At 39.5% G+C, this 16,473-nt stretch overlaps 1 protein-coding gene across 1 annotated transcript in view; it reads right to left on the bottom strand.

The window, feature by feature from the left end:
- Positions 1-16,473, bottom strand: part of ift80 (intraflagellar transport 80 homolog (Chlamydomonas)) — a 52,738-nt gene that overhangs the window by 26,215 nt on the left and 10,050 nt on the right. The window contains exon 8 of the mRNA XM_007549542.2: positions 13,516-13,653. Coding sequence (XP_007549604.1) covers positions 13,516-13,653 — 138 coding nt within the window. The remainder of the gene's footprint in view (positions 1-13,515; positions 13,654-16,473) is intronic.

Raw genomic sequence — 16,473 nt, 5'->3', positions numbered from 1 at the left:
ATAAGCAAGCCAGTATTTAGCTACACAAGTGTGCATTTTCTTGAAAAGAAACAAAACGGTAAAATTGAGATTGATGGCAAAGTGCTCAACAACGTTTTTGACAAACCCAGGAGGTTATTTTGGAAGGGGACTCATCAGTCTCTCAGCAGATTAGGAGTCCTTGTAAACGTCAGTTTGGACTGACCCCCTTTGTGGGGGATGGGTTGACTTTTGGGATAAGGACAAGCTGGGCTTGCGTCCAACTTTGGAGAGACGCGAGTGTGGAAACTGCTCCAATTCAGAGCTGGCTTTCAGTACAATACACCAAAAGTAGCAGGTCTTTTTTTCTCTCTCATTTATAATGGTAAATCAGTTAAACAAGCCAATCCCAAAGAAATGTGCTTACACCCTGTCCACAATGTGGTTCTGTGGACAACACCAAACAGGAGTTATGATCATAAATCTCCTCTATGTCCCAAGGGACAAATATGTAAACTACAGCAGTGTGAAGGACTGCCTCAACTATTGATCAGGCATGCTTTATTAGATCACAACGACTAAGACGCTAAACTTTCTGAGTCAAGTACACTCACACGATGTCGGAATATTTTGGGGGGAAATCACATGGTTGTTATGATAGATGAATGTGGAGAGTATGTTTTTTTTAACCTAATGTTAAGAGCACTCTGGTTGTAATGTATTATTGCCACCACAAGGTGGTAGTGAGGCACCAAGTTGATCTTAAACTACCATGAAGCAGCTGAAGAAGAAGACCAATTTTTTTTTTTTTGTTACTACTAGAAGTAGGTATTAAAATTTAAATCTGGGTACCATTTGAACTAAGACGTCACTTTAAAAATATATCTACATTCACAGTTTTGAGTCAGGGGAAGATTTAATTTTTTTGTAAAGTAATGTAATTTTTGTGCGTGTGCGTGTGTGTTTGTGTGTGTAAATAAAAGGCAAAATACAAACCAGTGAGGAGTCTGAACGGCTTCACCATGTTCGGATAATTAAAAGTGAATTTAAACTGCTACCAGCCAGTCCGAGAGGGTTTTTTGCTGAAATGCACATCCTGGGGAATCTAGAGATTTATTTTGCACTTACAATGGAAATAAGACCATCCATAAAAGTTAATGATCCACTCAAAACAACAACCTACTACCGGTAATAACTTTCTTATTTGAAAAATACAACCTCTTCTATTTTAATGAAAAGCATTTCTTTTTTTGTACAATGCATTTTCAATCAACAATATGCATTACCTGACTCTGCAACAAGAATCCTCCAAAAAAATATAAGTGAGGCAAATATAAGTAGGTCTGCAAATCTCTTTATTGAAATACTCACTTGGCTCAACTAGAGAGATACAGAGGCCGGGCCTCAGATGGGTGCAGAGTGGTATAAGTTGGAGCTTTGGCAGAGTGAGGGGAAACAGAGAGGAGGGGGCTGGGCTGGGCTGAGGAAGGGTAGTGGGGAAGTGGTGTGGGGGGAGCAAGACAAACTAGAAGATACCAGGATTGAGAGAGAAAGAGAGAGAGAGCGTAATGACCTACACATGGTTTCATGCAAGAGCCTTAACATAGTAACCACAGACACATGCTGGGGCCTCCTGGGACTCATCAGCAGGACACAGCTGTGAGTTGGACAGCAGAATTCTATTAGCACATATGCACTTGCATACACACATATATGCACACGCACACACTCACGCACGCACGCGTGCGCGCACACACACACCCACACACACACACACACACACACACACACACACACACAAAAGTGTGCACATGCACATTTGTACACACTGTAACAGGTAATTTGGCCTTTTAAATGTGTTTTGGCATGCTGCAGAAGAGCCTACATTACTGAAATAGAAACGTACAATGACAAATCTACTATAGGAATACAGAAAAAGGTCATCAATAATGTTTTTCAATTTTTCAATTAGGACAGCAACTCTATATGTACGATGAGACCAAGAAGCAGAAGCACCACATTAAAGCTAACATCACGCGCAAATTGCAATAAAAGTCCCAGTGGAGTAGCACACTACTCAGGGCACATTAAATAGTCAAGTAGTTCTGTGCATATATTTTTTTCAACTTTTGCAATATAACTTTTTAGCTTTTGGACAATTAACAAAATTATCCGTAAAGGAACTATGGAAGAGAGTTTGGTAAGAGATCTTATTTGTAAGTGCAGACAATGGACGAGGATGTTGCTGGGTGGTGGAAAGGCCACTTTTAAGGTATCTGGTCCTCCTGTACACTAGTGGGTGCTAAACGTATTTAGATTGGTGGTGGGACTCGATTTTAATTGCTAAATTATTGAATAAATAGACATAAGAGATCAACAACAAATATATTTATTGTTTTTAATCTGTAATTTAGGTTATTTTCAGGATTACATAAAGATATAAGCAAATTCTTTGGAAAAAAAAAACTTATTTTGAAATGTGGACTATGGATGCTGACATTACTGTTGGGGACATCTGTGCTTGATGCAGCGGGTTTTACATTGCGATGGTATTTATTCTAGAATATCTTCAGTCATAGGCTAGCTCCTTTTAGCACAACAGTCTTTTCCAGAGTCCCGTCAAGAGTGTTTTTAGAAGCAAAATTAACCCCGACAGGGCCAAGAAAAGTGACTTTGTTGTCCAACATTGTTGTGTGCAGAAGTCGCCTGTGCCACAGACTCATGGGCGTACCAGCAACATAATACAAAGGTTCCGCTTTGAACTTTAGTATGTAAAAAACAAAAATGTAACTAATTACATTAACATTTTGAATGTGTTAATTAATCAAAATGAACATGTTATTAAGGTCACGATCCCATATATGTGGCTTCTCAACATTGTTCAGGTCATATGTCACAAGCCAAATCTGCTGAGCAGGTCGTGTTAGGAGTATTGATGGAGCCTATTTTCAGGGTTTAAGCCCAGTCAGCATAATTCCTGTTAATGTTTTTTTTTTTTTTCTGCATTAGGGTTGTCTGTGAACAGATGCTTCTGCTGTAGTATTTAAGACAGATTAAACAGCAATCAGGGGAAATATTTTTATATAGTTTTAAAGATAAAAGTGCTAATAAAATCCTTATGAGCATCAACGATCACAAGTAAGGATTATTTTGAACAGGGTGTGGTCTGGGACAGTGAGTTTTTTTCCAGAGTGTGACTTTTTTTTTTTTTAATTGTTTCCAGAACTGCTTGTACCCAGTGTAGGAACCATGTTGTAAAATGTCCCATGTCCATCACGGGATCACATTACCAGTACATGTGTGTTGTGTGTACTGAGCTCCCGTCTGCATTTCTTTTGAACGTTGCCTGTGTCGTGAATTTTTTAACCTCGATTTCTTGATTCTATTTGCGAATTTCTCCAATAATTATTCAATTTCAATAGAAAAAGCAATGGGATTACCTAAATACATTTATTTTTACCATATATAAATCCGAGCTACTTCTTTGTATTATGCAATAAGGACTCAGTGCCAAAGAAAAAAAAACCCTTCAGATGAATTTGTATTTTATAGAAGACTAGTCAATTTTAGTTAATGAGACCAATATAATATATTGGCATAAAGACAAATAAATGTAGAAATAAAAACACTTCGTGTCATATGAGGGGAGAGGACTATTATACATTTTGTGGATGGAAACAAGTTTTGTAAATTATAACATAGGAACTGTTGAATAAGCTAATAAACTGCAAGATACTGAACGTCATAAAAGCTGGCAGAAAGGAGAGGGAACCCTTATTTGCTCCTTTAGTTCGTCAGCAAGCATCACTCCTACTGTTTACATTTATCAAACATTTTATCCTCGTCTTTCTCCCTTTCTCCTGCTCTTTCTCTACGAGTGTGACATGTTTGTCTAGCTAGTGGAGGTAGTGATTTAGCACTGCTAAGAATGATGACTCTGCCAGAGGGGCTGGCAGGGTACTGTCTCACTGTCATACTCTTACTCCGACCGGTTGGGGGAGGGATGGACGGAGGGAGGGATTAAGAAATAAAGAGGAAAAAAGCTTGAGAGACCAGGGCGAAATGAGCGAGGGAGAGCTGAGGGAAAGAGAAACCACCGTTTTTTATGGAGACCAATTCTCCAAGCCTCGAAGACTAGGCCAGCTTTAAAGGATATATTGGACAGTTCCACACTACCCCACCCCCATCCCTCCAACTGCTCTCTTTTCTCAGCTCTCTTTATGCTCCCCTTCTTTCTGGTTTCCAACAAGGCGAGCCTGTAGCCAAACTCTAGAGAGGTGTAAAAGTAATACCATGTCAACAAGTGCCTCCTACTCTAACTCACTTTATACAGACAGGCACCTTCTCTCACACACACACACACGCAAACACACATACACACACACGCAAACACACACGCACACACACAAAAATTTGCAAAAAAAATAAATGGGGTCAATCGTCTGCGAGGCTTGACTTTAGGATACACTCTTCGGCAGAGAGTGCCGGAATGAAATCTGAAAGCACAAATAAAAGCAAAGCCTGTTCTACACAAAGGCTCTAGAACACAAAGGAGAACACAAATACTGTTGGGGAAGCTAACGAGCTCTTTACGATGATAGATTAAGTCTGCATGCAAGTATTGCATCAAAAAGGCTCTCACTATTCCCACATTGGAGCCCGAGTTTCAACGGGGCTGCGAACATTTTTTTGGGAAAATGTTTTTAAAGGAGTCGGTATAATTCCCATGACAACAAGGGCAAATGGTGGAGGAGGAGAAATCTGAGAGGTGAGAGTGACCCCGGTTGCTCTTTTCAGGACTTTGCCTACCCGTTCACAATGTACGGAGGGGAGCTTTCTGTTCTAACTGCAGCGGGAGAACAGAGGGGAAGAGTGTGGAGAGCAAGAAATAGCATGCAAAAACACAGATTTGAAAAGGGAGGGAAGGAAAAGCAGGGGAGAGAGAGAGACAGAAGGGAGAGGGAGAGATGTAGCCCTACCCAGTTGCCCAGTTGCCTGGGGAGAAAACTGCTCTGCTGCTGACTCAGGACTCTCTTTGTTTGACAATGCTCCCTTGCTCTCGCACTCACTCTGAAACACTCTCTCTCCAAAAGTTCCCAGTTTTCCCCCCTCCCTCAAACGCTCAGTCACCATCATTTCTAATGTGTGCACACTCTTGCATTGTGAGACCCCTGCCAATATTTTCACTTTTCAACTTTTCTCCTCTGTAGCTCTCCCCTTGTTTGTTTTTCTAACCCTATTTCTGCGTGTGTGCTGGTCTCTCAGACTTAGCTGTACTGCACTAAATATCACCCCCCCTTTTTTTGTGTTGATGAAAACAGATAAAGACTTGCACTCTAATAAATGTTCAACTATTTGTTTGTCCTTTACTTTTTCTATACACTGTTGACAGTAGCTCGTGATCAGGGAAAAAACCTTAAGTTTAGTTATTTTCCATTAATACTAATTTCCAGTCGCTGGATTGCTCTCCAGTAATGCAGGGGGGAAACTCTTAGATTCATGAATTTCAAACTGTGTTACAAGCACCCAAACACCCAAAAAGATGAGTAAACAGGTACTATTCAGAAGGGAAGTCCAGTGGAGAGCATTTTCCACCTTCCTTCAGTATGGGCTTTAACCTACTGAGTTTGATTTCTCCAGTTGAGTTTCAACTGGAGAAATCAATGGACAGAAGGAGGAGTTGTTAATCGACCAACATAGATTTTTTGCATTGGTTTACAATTGTAGTCTGCCATACACGGCAATGTCAGCGGAAGAAGTGAACAAAGCGGTTCAGTCTGTTTCGGCCATGTTTCCAAATACTGGATGAACATTAACTGACATCTCGTTCTGCTCAGCACTTCTCTCTTCAAAGTGGGGAATGGTTGCTTATAGTTTGGGCAATTTCCGGTAAGCTTCTCAGAATAGAACTGGTGATTTAGAGAATTAAAACTCCACGCCTCCAGCTAGCAGTAACTGGGCGTCAAGACCTTCATATGAAACAAAGCATAGAACAAGGGACTGATTTCTTACCAGATTTGAAAGTATGATCTAAAAACAACATCAAACCTACCACATCGTATTAACTTAAGACATTTACAGTTAGCAATACAAGCTAAGTGCAGTGTACATGCACAAACCACTTTTCTTAAGTACACCCATTCAACTGGTTGTTGATACAAATAGTGAATTAGCCAATCACATGGAAACAACTTATTGAATTTAACTTCAAGAACTGGTTGAGATGACTTGCTTGAGTTCAAGCTGAGCATAAGAATGGGGGACAAAAGGAGGTGTCAATGGACTTGAATGTAGCATGGATGTTGGTGACAGATAGGCTGGTTCTACTGGGATTTCCACTCAGAGCCATATCTCTGTTTCATATGAAATCATTTCAAAACAGAGGATATATGGAGTAAGGGGATGCTGTGTGAATGAAAATGCCTTGCTCATGTCAGATTTCAAAAGGCAATGGGTAACATATCCAGGATTTTCAGGTCAGCGTTGGCAAGAAAGCTTTTGACTTCCCTTGTCTGAAGTTTGACTTCAAATGGCCCACAAACTTATATTTCTAGCTCGGATAATGGAACTGTTGTACTTCACACATGCAGTGGAAATTAATGTACAGTGTGTGAATTTTTTTTATGACATAATGCAAGAAAAGGAAGAAGTCAAACTCCTGTAGTACTGTTTCAGCTGTTATAACTTGCAAAGAAAGTGGTAATGTTTCCAGGTTGCTGATGTTACTATGCACAAAAAGCAAAATTATGACCGTAACGCTCGTAGCTATAAAGAGAGTAAAGAGCAATCTCAGATAATATACTGTTAATTAGCCACAAGGATGGGAGTTAAAGATTATATAAATTATAAGATTGTAATTAAATAGGGAGTGGGTGACAAGGAAGGAGAACAAAATAAGTGTTGGAGATTCCAACAAAACATGGACTCGCTCCAATGCTGAGGAAGGCCTAAAAGGAAACCCTGGACTCACCCAGAAAAAGGGAGGTAAAGAGGCCCCCGAGGAAGGAAAAAAGTTAAAGGAGCCAAGAGGGGGAACACTGATAAGCTCAACAAACCCAAAGGGAGGAGGGATACAAGAGCAGTATGAGAAAAAAAGAGACAGATAAGAATGGATTTACAATTATCTTTCAAAGGCAGTTTAATCTTAAAAACGACAACATATGCTTCTCACAGCAAAAAGGAGGCCATTAGAAGGAAAATTATGTAGTTCAATCACAGATTAAGGTTCATACAGAGTAGATGTTCAGATACTCCTATGCAATATTAATATAACAAACTGACTGTGATTTCAATATTTATTGATTGATTTTAAGTTTATTTAATCAGGGACGAGACATAAAACAGTGTCACGTTTAAAAGAAACAGTTATCCTTCCTACAGTTGCTGTAGCCAAGTGTTGATTTGTAAGCCTGGTCCTTGGTTGGGTTTTCGGAAAAATAACTTTTACCACTAATAATACAAGGAAACCTATTTAAAACTAAAAAAAAAAGTCACATGATGTAAAACTTCTAACCCTAGTCAATTGTTTGATTACTGGTGGCAAGCCATTTTAAATCTGGGGTTATTTAAATGAGAAAGATCATTCTCAAAAGGATGCTTTGCATCTTCCTGAAAACCAATGTCTATTTTCAGCCCTCCTTGTTATGACCTGATGCTAGCAGCTTTGAAATCATTTGACTAATCACCTGTGGGACAAGGCTAACACGTTTAAATTTGCAATATATTGCGCAGCTGTAATACGTTTTAATGCATCACGTATTGTGCAGGTGCATTCTGGTTGTCAATAGTTCAGTAACATCTATAGCCAGTTGGATGGACTCTCATTGCCGTTGGTAGTATTGTTGTGGTACTCAAAGCCAGTGGTGTACCTCTACCACCGAGTCATGTGACACCCCTTCATATCAGTCTTGAGATTGCATCTTCCAAGTCTTGGTCCTGACTCGGTTTCAGCTACATTTTCATTTAGTCTTTAATTGGTCTCGGACCTGAGACCAATTGGACATGCTCCACTCACTCTGCCTGCAGTTTACATCTAGTAGGATCTTTGGAGTTGTCTGCTTTGGTCCATTTGCGACCAGCTTCTCAGATTTATCTGGACAAATGGGATGTACATGCAGGTCAGTTTACTTGTATGTTTCTATTCACCTAAATCTGGTGGCAGTGCACCTAACTGTAAAAATCACAACAAGCCAGTCAGGAGTGCTGCTATAAGTTAGCTTCCTTATGAGCTGTCAATGACAGCTTGTCGTCAAACATTTGCTCAAGCTAGTTAGGATGGCCACAGATGATGGTGGATAAATGGTTTTCCTCTAATGGTATCCACCAATAGCACATTGAGCGGTGCGTGGATGAGGATGATTGACAGCGCAAAGACACTCCTCCTGACTTAAAATCTTCTGATCTGTCTTACTTACTAATTTATTAATAACTGTGGGGAACAGAGGAAATTTAGTAGAACAACTGAGCTGACTGTGCTCGGGCTCTGGATCACAGCAGCTCAGTTACATCAAGAAAAGGCAGAGAGAAAAGCAGTAAAGACTAAGTTCAGCAAGACATGAGTCTGCAGCCTCATTCTGATTAACGCAGGTTCTGCAAAATAAGTCAAAGGCTGATTATTTCTGTGATCTGTCGGGCAAACACATGGATGGCAGAAGAAAGTCATGCTTTTTGATTCTTTTGTGCCAATGTCCCCAATGAGTGACTTTTGAGCTTAGGAGAGCATCCTGAAGTCTGCTTAAACTTAACTAAGCAAGGAGCTATATGTTGTGCGGACACGTTACGACAAATAGAAAAACCACAACCAAAGAAAAACAGGAAGGTACACAAATAAACATGATTTTAGCTCGGTAGCTCAAATCAGTTATGTATGCACACATCAGCGTCCAGTAGAGAGAAGAGAGGAAAAACAAGTGCATAGGAAAGATGAGGAAGGAGAGAAGAGAGAGAAGCAAGAGGGTGCTTGCCTGGCACAATGAGTCCTACTTGTTAGCCAGTGACAGTGTCAGGGATCGTGACAGGGTCCAGACGCTAGACACCAGCTGCAGCGCCTTGTAAATAGACTGCTGTCTCGCAGGGACATTTGCACAGCAATGGCTACACACACGCATGCACACTCACACGCACACGCGCAGGCATGTGGGCACTTGCATATACTATGGCAAGCGTTCAGACAGACACTGACTGATTGTGTCTCCCAAATCTTGTAAAGACGGACAGTGAAGCTCTTTGTGTCTTTTAGGCTGTAAAATCGCTCATAAAAAGAAAACGTAGTCCACAAAGCAGAGGGATTTTTGGTGCAGAAAAACTTTAAGAATAATTATAAAAGATCTACTACTAATTTAAAACAAAAAAACAAACAAAAAAAAAACAATAATAAACAAAAACACAAAATTAAATTAAAAAAAAAAAGGGCGTTAACCCAACAAACCTAATGTTAATGAGGATCCTACATCTGCCCTTGAGCACAAATGACTAGAAACAAACTTAGCGTAGCAGAGGCTGAGAGAAAAGCTAGGCTAGACTGGGGGTGAAGGGGTTAAATAAGAGGGACAGATCCTGCTGAGCCAGCAGCAATATGTTAAAGTGCAAGGTTTCATTGTTGCAGATACAGAACAAAACTCCTTCCCATTAGTCACACTAGGCAAGTGAAAAGACTCTTCACACTGGGTACCCCCTTGCAGGACCACTAACCACCAAGTTAAAAACCCTTGTAATTAGTTAACAGCTTCTTTGATTGTTTGCAGATTTTCAACACTAAATGACATTGTAGCGTTGTACACTAAACTGGCGCAATGTGAATTCATACGCAAAGGTCAACAAGTCTGAATTCATGCTTCTCTGATCGAGCGACCATGAAGGGGGATTTTATTTTCAAGACTTTCTCCATTTTTCTATCCTTCTTCATCTCCCTGTGCAAGCCTCCCACACCGCGCTACACAACCCGTTATCTCTAGAGCTCAGGGAGGAGAAGAGGCAAGCGTACCCTCACTCCCGTCAAAGCAGGGCTGAAACACATTCATCATAATTATCATCATTCCCGCACGTTATCCCCGCATAGCTTCACTAGAAACAACTGCGAAGCAAGCAGTGGAACAAAAAAACAAAAACAAAACAACGGAACAAACCAACCGCGCAAAAACAAAAGCATGATGGGAGGAGATACAGTGGACCTCTAAAGAGAACAAACCATTTTTTTACGTTGAAAACCTAAAAATCTGAACATGAAGAAAATCTTTTTTTTTTTTCACATCTAATGTGACATACATCTTGGAAAATTCATCTGAGGAGCAAAAAATGCATTAGGGAAAAATAAGAAGTTAGGTTCCAGTTGTAACTTGCTAATCTGCTACAGTGAGCCTGTGTGACGTCGACCATGGGAACTCGCCCGGTGCAGCCAAGAGCTTTGCGACCTCCTCAATTGTACGAGGGACCGTTCAAATAACGGTCCCAGCCAGAGGGTGGCGCCAAACACAAAGCCGACAGATCAAGAGTAAAAGAAGAAAAACAACAAAGCAAAGTATAACAACAATGAGGAGCGATATGTTGTTTCCCATCCCCACATTGTGGATAATTTATCTATGAAGGACACTTATATAAAAATATAACTGATATTCTGGTGAGAAATTATTTCAGCCTTTTGTTTCAGTTATCTTCTAAGAGCCTGTGTTGTATATTTTTTGAGTGGAACGAGATTGTTTTGCTGAGCTAAATGTAGTATGAATAGGGGCAGCTGCTTATCCAGGGACCAAGCAGTTTATGGAGAGGTTTGTCAAGACCTTAGGTGTGAAAACCTTTCAAGTAATACTATGGTGAAGCATCTTTTGATTCAAATGCAGGGTAATAGATGTCCACATTTTGGCTTGGATGCATTTGCTCACTCTGCTTGGCAGAAGTTTACCAAATCTAGCAGATGGGATCTCGACCACAGCCCTCTTCAGGTAACCCCACAGACTTCCTGTGGGATTTAGTTTGGACTTCTGTCTGTTATTCCAAATCTATTTCCTTCTGGTGAAGCCGCTCTGTTTTTAATTTGGGTGTATATTTGTACCTACAGAACCACACACACACACACAAAAATATGCTGTAATATTTTTTATCCTCAACATTCTAACGTCTTGAATCAAAATGTTTAGGTTTTTTGATTCACCTCGACGAAAAAAAAAGAAAAATCTCAAGATCACAATGCTGCCACTACCATATTTTATTGTGATTGTGGTGCTCTTTAGTGACTAAAATGTTCTTCTTTATTTCTTTATACAATATTGTTTTTGTGCTCAACATACCTTCTGGAATTGTGACCCAAAGATTTAAAACTGGGTTTCTTTAGACCTCAGCATTTGTTTTCTACAAGTGAAATTAAAACTGAGTGATTTCTTTAAAAGAAAACAGTTTTATCCTCACACCCTGCTCCTTTATCTAGACATATGGAGAACACAGGAGAATGTTGTCACGTGTAGAACACAACCGGTTCTTGGCAGAGAGTTTTGGAGCTCGTGAAGTGTTCCTGTCGGGGTTTTTTGGCAGCCCACTTGATTAGTTTTAGTCTTGTCTAATGTTTTCAGTGTTACGCCATATTTTTTTTTCCATTACAGATATTGCTACTAAAACATGTTGGACAAATTGAATAATTACTTAAACCTAAATCATTGAGTTTAACTGATTTAGGCTTACCTGTACACCACTGAAACAAATAAAACACAAAATACATTTATTTTGTACATCCCCCCCCCATTACATCTGATAAGATGTCAGATTTGTTCTACATTTATTGCAACTCTTGATTTAGGGGTTTGGGGGCGGGGGGATTGGTTNAAAAAAAAAAAAAAAAAAAAGGTTTTTACATAAAAAAAATTACTTTTATCATAGTAAAATATTATAAATCCCAGATTCTGAATACCAAGCATAACTGCTCACAGAAGAGACATGTGTTTGCTCAGACTTCTCTCTAGCTAATATATTTCAGTTCTCTGAAGAAAGAAAAAAACCCAAACAACAGACATTTGATCCTTATTAAATCAAAATGGAGCATGAAATGCCTGGTGATCAGGGCACAAAGAGACCCGGCATTGTTTATTTGTTTTGATTACTGCAATCCGACGCAGCAGTACGCCGACATCTCCACGTTAACTCGGCGAAGCTCTGGACGTCCCGTGAGGCAGGTGGTAATGTTTTTGCTGGCCAAACGTTTGGCAATAACAAAACAACAATTACCATTCATCATTCTCTCATTTCCCCTCTCATTACTGCAGTTACCATCAGCACCAGGTAACGAGGATATGTGGCGTGCAGCCTAATGTGATTTACAGTGATGAATGATGTATAGAAAAGCATGAGGCCAGTAATGAGCCGCACAATACAAACCATACCGCACTGGAAAAGTGGTGTGTGCCACAATTTTTATTTTTTTATTTGTTCAATGGCAGAGGGTTTCGCTGAATGTAAAGCATATAAGTTGAATATTATTAGGCAAAACATTAATAATTAAACCAACAAAGTGAAGTATATTGGAAAAACTGAAATTATATGAAAAGTGTACCGTTATTTTTAAAAACATAATTTTATTCTAATAAAAATTTGAAGAGTGTGTGCATGGATGTGTAGTCAGTCCCCGTTTATCCAGATACCCCTAAATAAAAGAGCCCTCCTGTATGTGATTCGATCTCAGTGCGAATCCAGCTGTTCTCCATAGGCCTCAACGGTTTGCAGAGAAGTTTAAATGCGCGATAGAGCGGTATATCATGTTGCGGGTAAATTTTTTCCTCAGCATGAACAGGAAAGCTAATCAAGAGTTAATGTTTTGATGGATGGCACTCAATTCAGGACGTTCTTTGGAGAAAACCTGCTAAGAGGCTGCAGACGTTTTGAAACCGAAGCGGAGGTTCGCCTTCCAGCAGAACAATGACCCTAAACATACAGCCTGACCTGTAAACAGAACTGTTTGAATCAGATTTTATTCAGGCATTACAATGGCCCAGTCAAAGACCACTTTTAAGCCAAATTTAAAACTTGCAGTAAGACATGACCACAAACACTTCCTTTTTCCTTGCAAGAGAAGAATGGACAAACGTTTCAGTCTTCAAACGTACAAAGCTGGTAAATGGATTCACTTTAAAGATTTGAAGAGGAAAAAAAGATATTCTGCAAAGTATTGATTTATGGAAGGATGAATATAAATTTTTAACTTGGAAAGCATGCTAAATTTTACTCTCACTATACAATTGGGTACTAATTTCTATTTCTCTGTCAACTAAAATGACAATAAATACATTAAGGTCCCTAGACCTGTATACCAGACTAGGTACGAGCCTTTGCATCCAACTTTTTAAACGCGAAGGCATAGATGTTTTAAATCTCCTGTTGTCACACAGTGTCTGCTGAAATATATGAAATTATTCCTGTTTAAAAAAGAATACGTATATGAATAACCATAGTAGAGCTACTGTCTAACCTAAGAAACTTTTTGTGTCTTTACATCCATTCTTACAAACTTGGCGCTCCAGTTTGTCTTAGAAAAAATGGAAAGAACAAACTGAAGAAGAGTATAAAAGTTTGACTCACGCCAGTCTTGTCACAGAGCCGCAGGGTGTTGAAGGAACCCACAGCAAACACTTCTCCATCTGGGGCCCAGGACAAGGAGGTGATGGGGTAGTCCTGAGAGGTCGATGAGTGAAGCAGACGTCCGAAGCTGTCCCAAACCTTTGGAGGAAACGCAAACTTTAGAACACAAAATAACAACCTGAAAAATAGTAACCTTTCCAAAGGCTGGGGTGTATTATGAGCTGGAATGTTCCCATTTGTTTGTTCTGCAGTGGAGAAAGGTTCTCAGCATGCGAGACTTTTATTAAATGTTTACTTACCCGGAGCTCAGTAACCTTCGCAATTAATAAAGCGAATGCACTTGTTGCTTCTCACATACTGCTTCGTTATGTAAACGAGTACATTTCAGGTCATTGAATGCATTTTTTTATTTTACTGGGAGCATAATAGGACTAATACTGATATTCAGTCTGTTGCTCAAAATGTAACAGATCATTTGGCAAAGTGTCCAAAGCTGTTAAAAGTCTGCAGAGCTTCAAATGAAAGTACAAAAGAGTTCTCACATAATGATTTGCTTTATTTGTGGAAAAAAACTATGAAATCCAGCCTGTCCCTATGCGAAAAATAGGGCCAGTATTCCTGGTAACTGGGTGTATCACCCTTGGCAACAATGACTGATAACTGGTGACTTTCACATCAATATGGAGGAATTTCAGCTTCAACTACTTTGTAGAATATATTTATTTCAACTTGGAGGGGTTTAGAGCATGAACGTGTCACAGCAGCTCTGTCAGATTTAACTCCAGACTTTGGATAAACCACTCAAAAAAACCAACTTAATTTAGCTTTTTTTTTAAGCTGCATAGAGGTGAGCTAGCTAGATCAGATGACTTTCAGCACACCACACAAAGCAGGAAAATCTCATGAGGTTATCTTTAGAGACATCATACGCGTCCTTAAGATTGTCAAAGGGGGAGATCGAATCAAAAAATTTGCCTAATTATATTGCTGTGCGAACCAGGCTAAAACCAAGCATGATTTTATTGGGCCAACAGAGTTTGATGCCATCCCCCGACTGTGTTTCTAACATGAAGGTTAAAACCAGGCAGGGGATTGAATTCCGGGGTAGTGATGCCTCTTTAAAAGTTTCAAGGATTTATGTACATACATCTCATGAGATGAGAAAATATGACACACTGAATAGTTCACTGAAACACGATGAACTGGAGAAACTTTAAACTGAGGTATTCACTGTAGAATTCTCGGTTTGTTTAATTCCATTTATACAAATAAAGGAAAGGTTTCACAAATTTAAAGCTGTATTTTAAAGCAGCCCTGATCAGTGCAGGTCTGATTAGTTTAAACATTTTAAATTTTACACTGGAGATAATCAAAGCAGACCAGACACATTATAAACTGTTAAATGTCCCTTTAAATAGCATCAACAGGAAACCACAAAGCAGAGGAAAACATTTCTTAGTTAGGGGCTAACAGTTAGCCATTCACAGTGATCTCAATGTGGTCAGGCATTATTTCTATCCTGTCACTCTGTGCATTTGGGTTTTTTTTAAACAAGGATTCAAAAGACTGCCACATAAACAAGAGGTCCAGGAGTTTTCAGTGTCAACCAACTGCACAAAGAGTTTACATTAGCTGACTCAGTCAAAAATAATAATAATAAAAAACTACATCCTTCCTTACTTCAAAATAAGAGTCTGAAAAGCAGATGCAGTGTCGAGGCTAAAGCACTTGCTTTCATGCTAATGGTGCATATTCATTGCTTCTTCCATTAATCACTTCCATCATAAACCCACAAAGAAGAGAAATGTTTAAGCTTCCTCTGACGTTTTACACATCACCAAGTGACGTTGGAGATATCCTGCAGAAATATAACTTTCAAAAAACAAGCTAACAGTGCGGGATGTCAGGAGATGTGGTGAAATGTAGAAATTAGCCATATGCATATAATCTATGTCGTAGGTTTTCCCAAACCATTATTTTCAAAACAAAACAAAAAAGTATTCTTCTATGTCCTTCTAGATTTTGTTAACTGACATATGTCACCACATCGCTCCCTGAATTTTTGAAGCCAGGTTGGCCTTATACAAGTCAAGCGATGCTGACCTTTAACAACTTTCTACCCCCTCTGTATTGGTCAGAAGACATGGAGACGATAGGATGAGATAGATAATCTATGAAAAGAAAAAACATTGAGCTCCTCTGCCTCCTGCCTGTGGCCCTGCTGCCATCTGCAAAATTGCATCGCTCGGTCAGAAACAACCAATACGAACCAGGAGGACGGTGTTAGCCCCGTTAATCGTACTTCCATATGCGCTGTTGCGCTAGTTCTCCACAGTGGAGCCAGTCATGAATGTGAAGCCTAGTTAGCATGGCCACCAATGATGATGGATAAACAGTTTTTCTGAGACAAAAGTCAGACAAAAGTTGTTTCTCCGCCATTAGCACAATAAGCAGGACGTACTAGAGCATGACTGACAGCGCTAAGACACTCCTCCAGGCTCTGATTGGCTGTTTCTGATTGGCAGTGGTGCATTTCTACAAAAGGCAATAGGACCAAACGGAGGAAGTGAAGGAGATTCATTTTTTCAAAAAATAATTGGGCCAAAAAAAAACGGAAAAAAGGAAAAATTTAAAAAGGAAAAAAAATAAAATACAATAATTTTTTATAAAAGTTACATATTGCTGCTTTAACAGAGTAAATGATGACTAGGGTGTCATGAGACCCAGTGACGCCACGTATCATGATATCAAAACACTCAAACAGTAGTAATGAGTTAATGTGACTTCCTATTATCCACACATTGAAATGTCTGCTTTAAGCCTGAATCTCTTACACTTTGATGTAAGAAACGTTGTAATTCTTGAGTTTTGTTGACAGACTTGACAAAAACATGAAGGAAGTATCAACCTCTTACAGGTAGGTCGTTAAGGATGCTTAAGTTAGAATCTCCTTCCCAG

This window comes from Poecilia formosa, unplaced genomic scaffold, assembly GCF_000485575.1.
Source record: "Poecilia formosa unplaced genomic scaffold, Poecilia_formosa-5.1.2 Scaffold31, whole genome shotgun sequence".
NCBI lineage: Eukaryota > Metazoa > Chordata > Actinopteri > Cyprinodontiformes > Poeciliidae > Poecilia > Poecilia formosa.
This window is presented reverse-complemented; position numbering and strand designations above follow the sequence as displayed.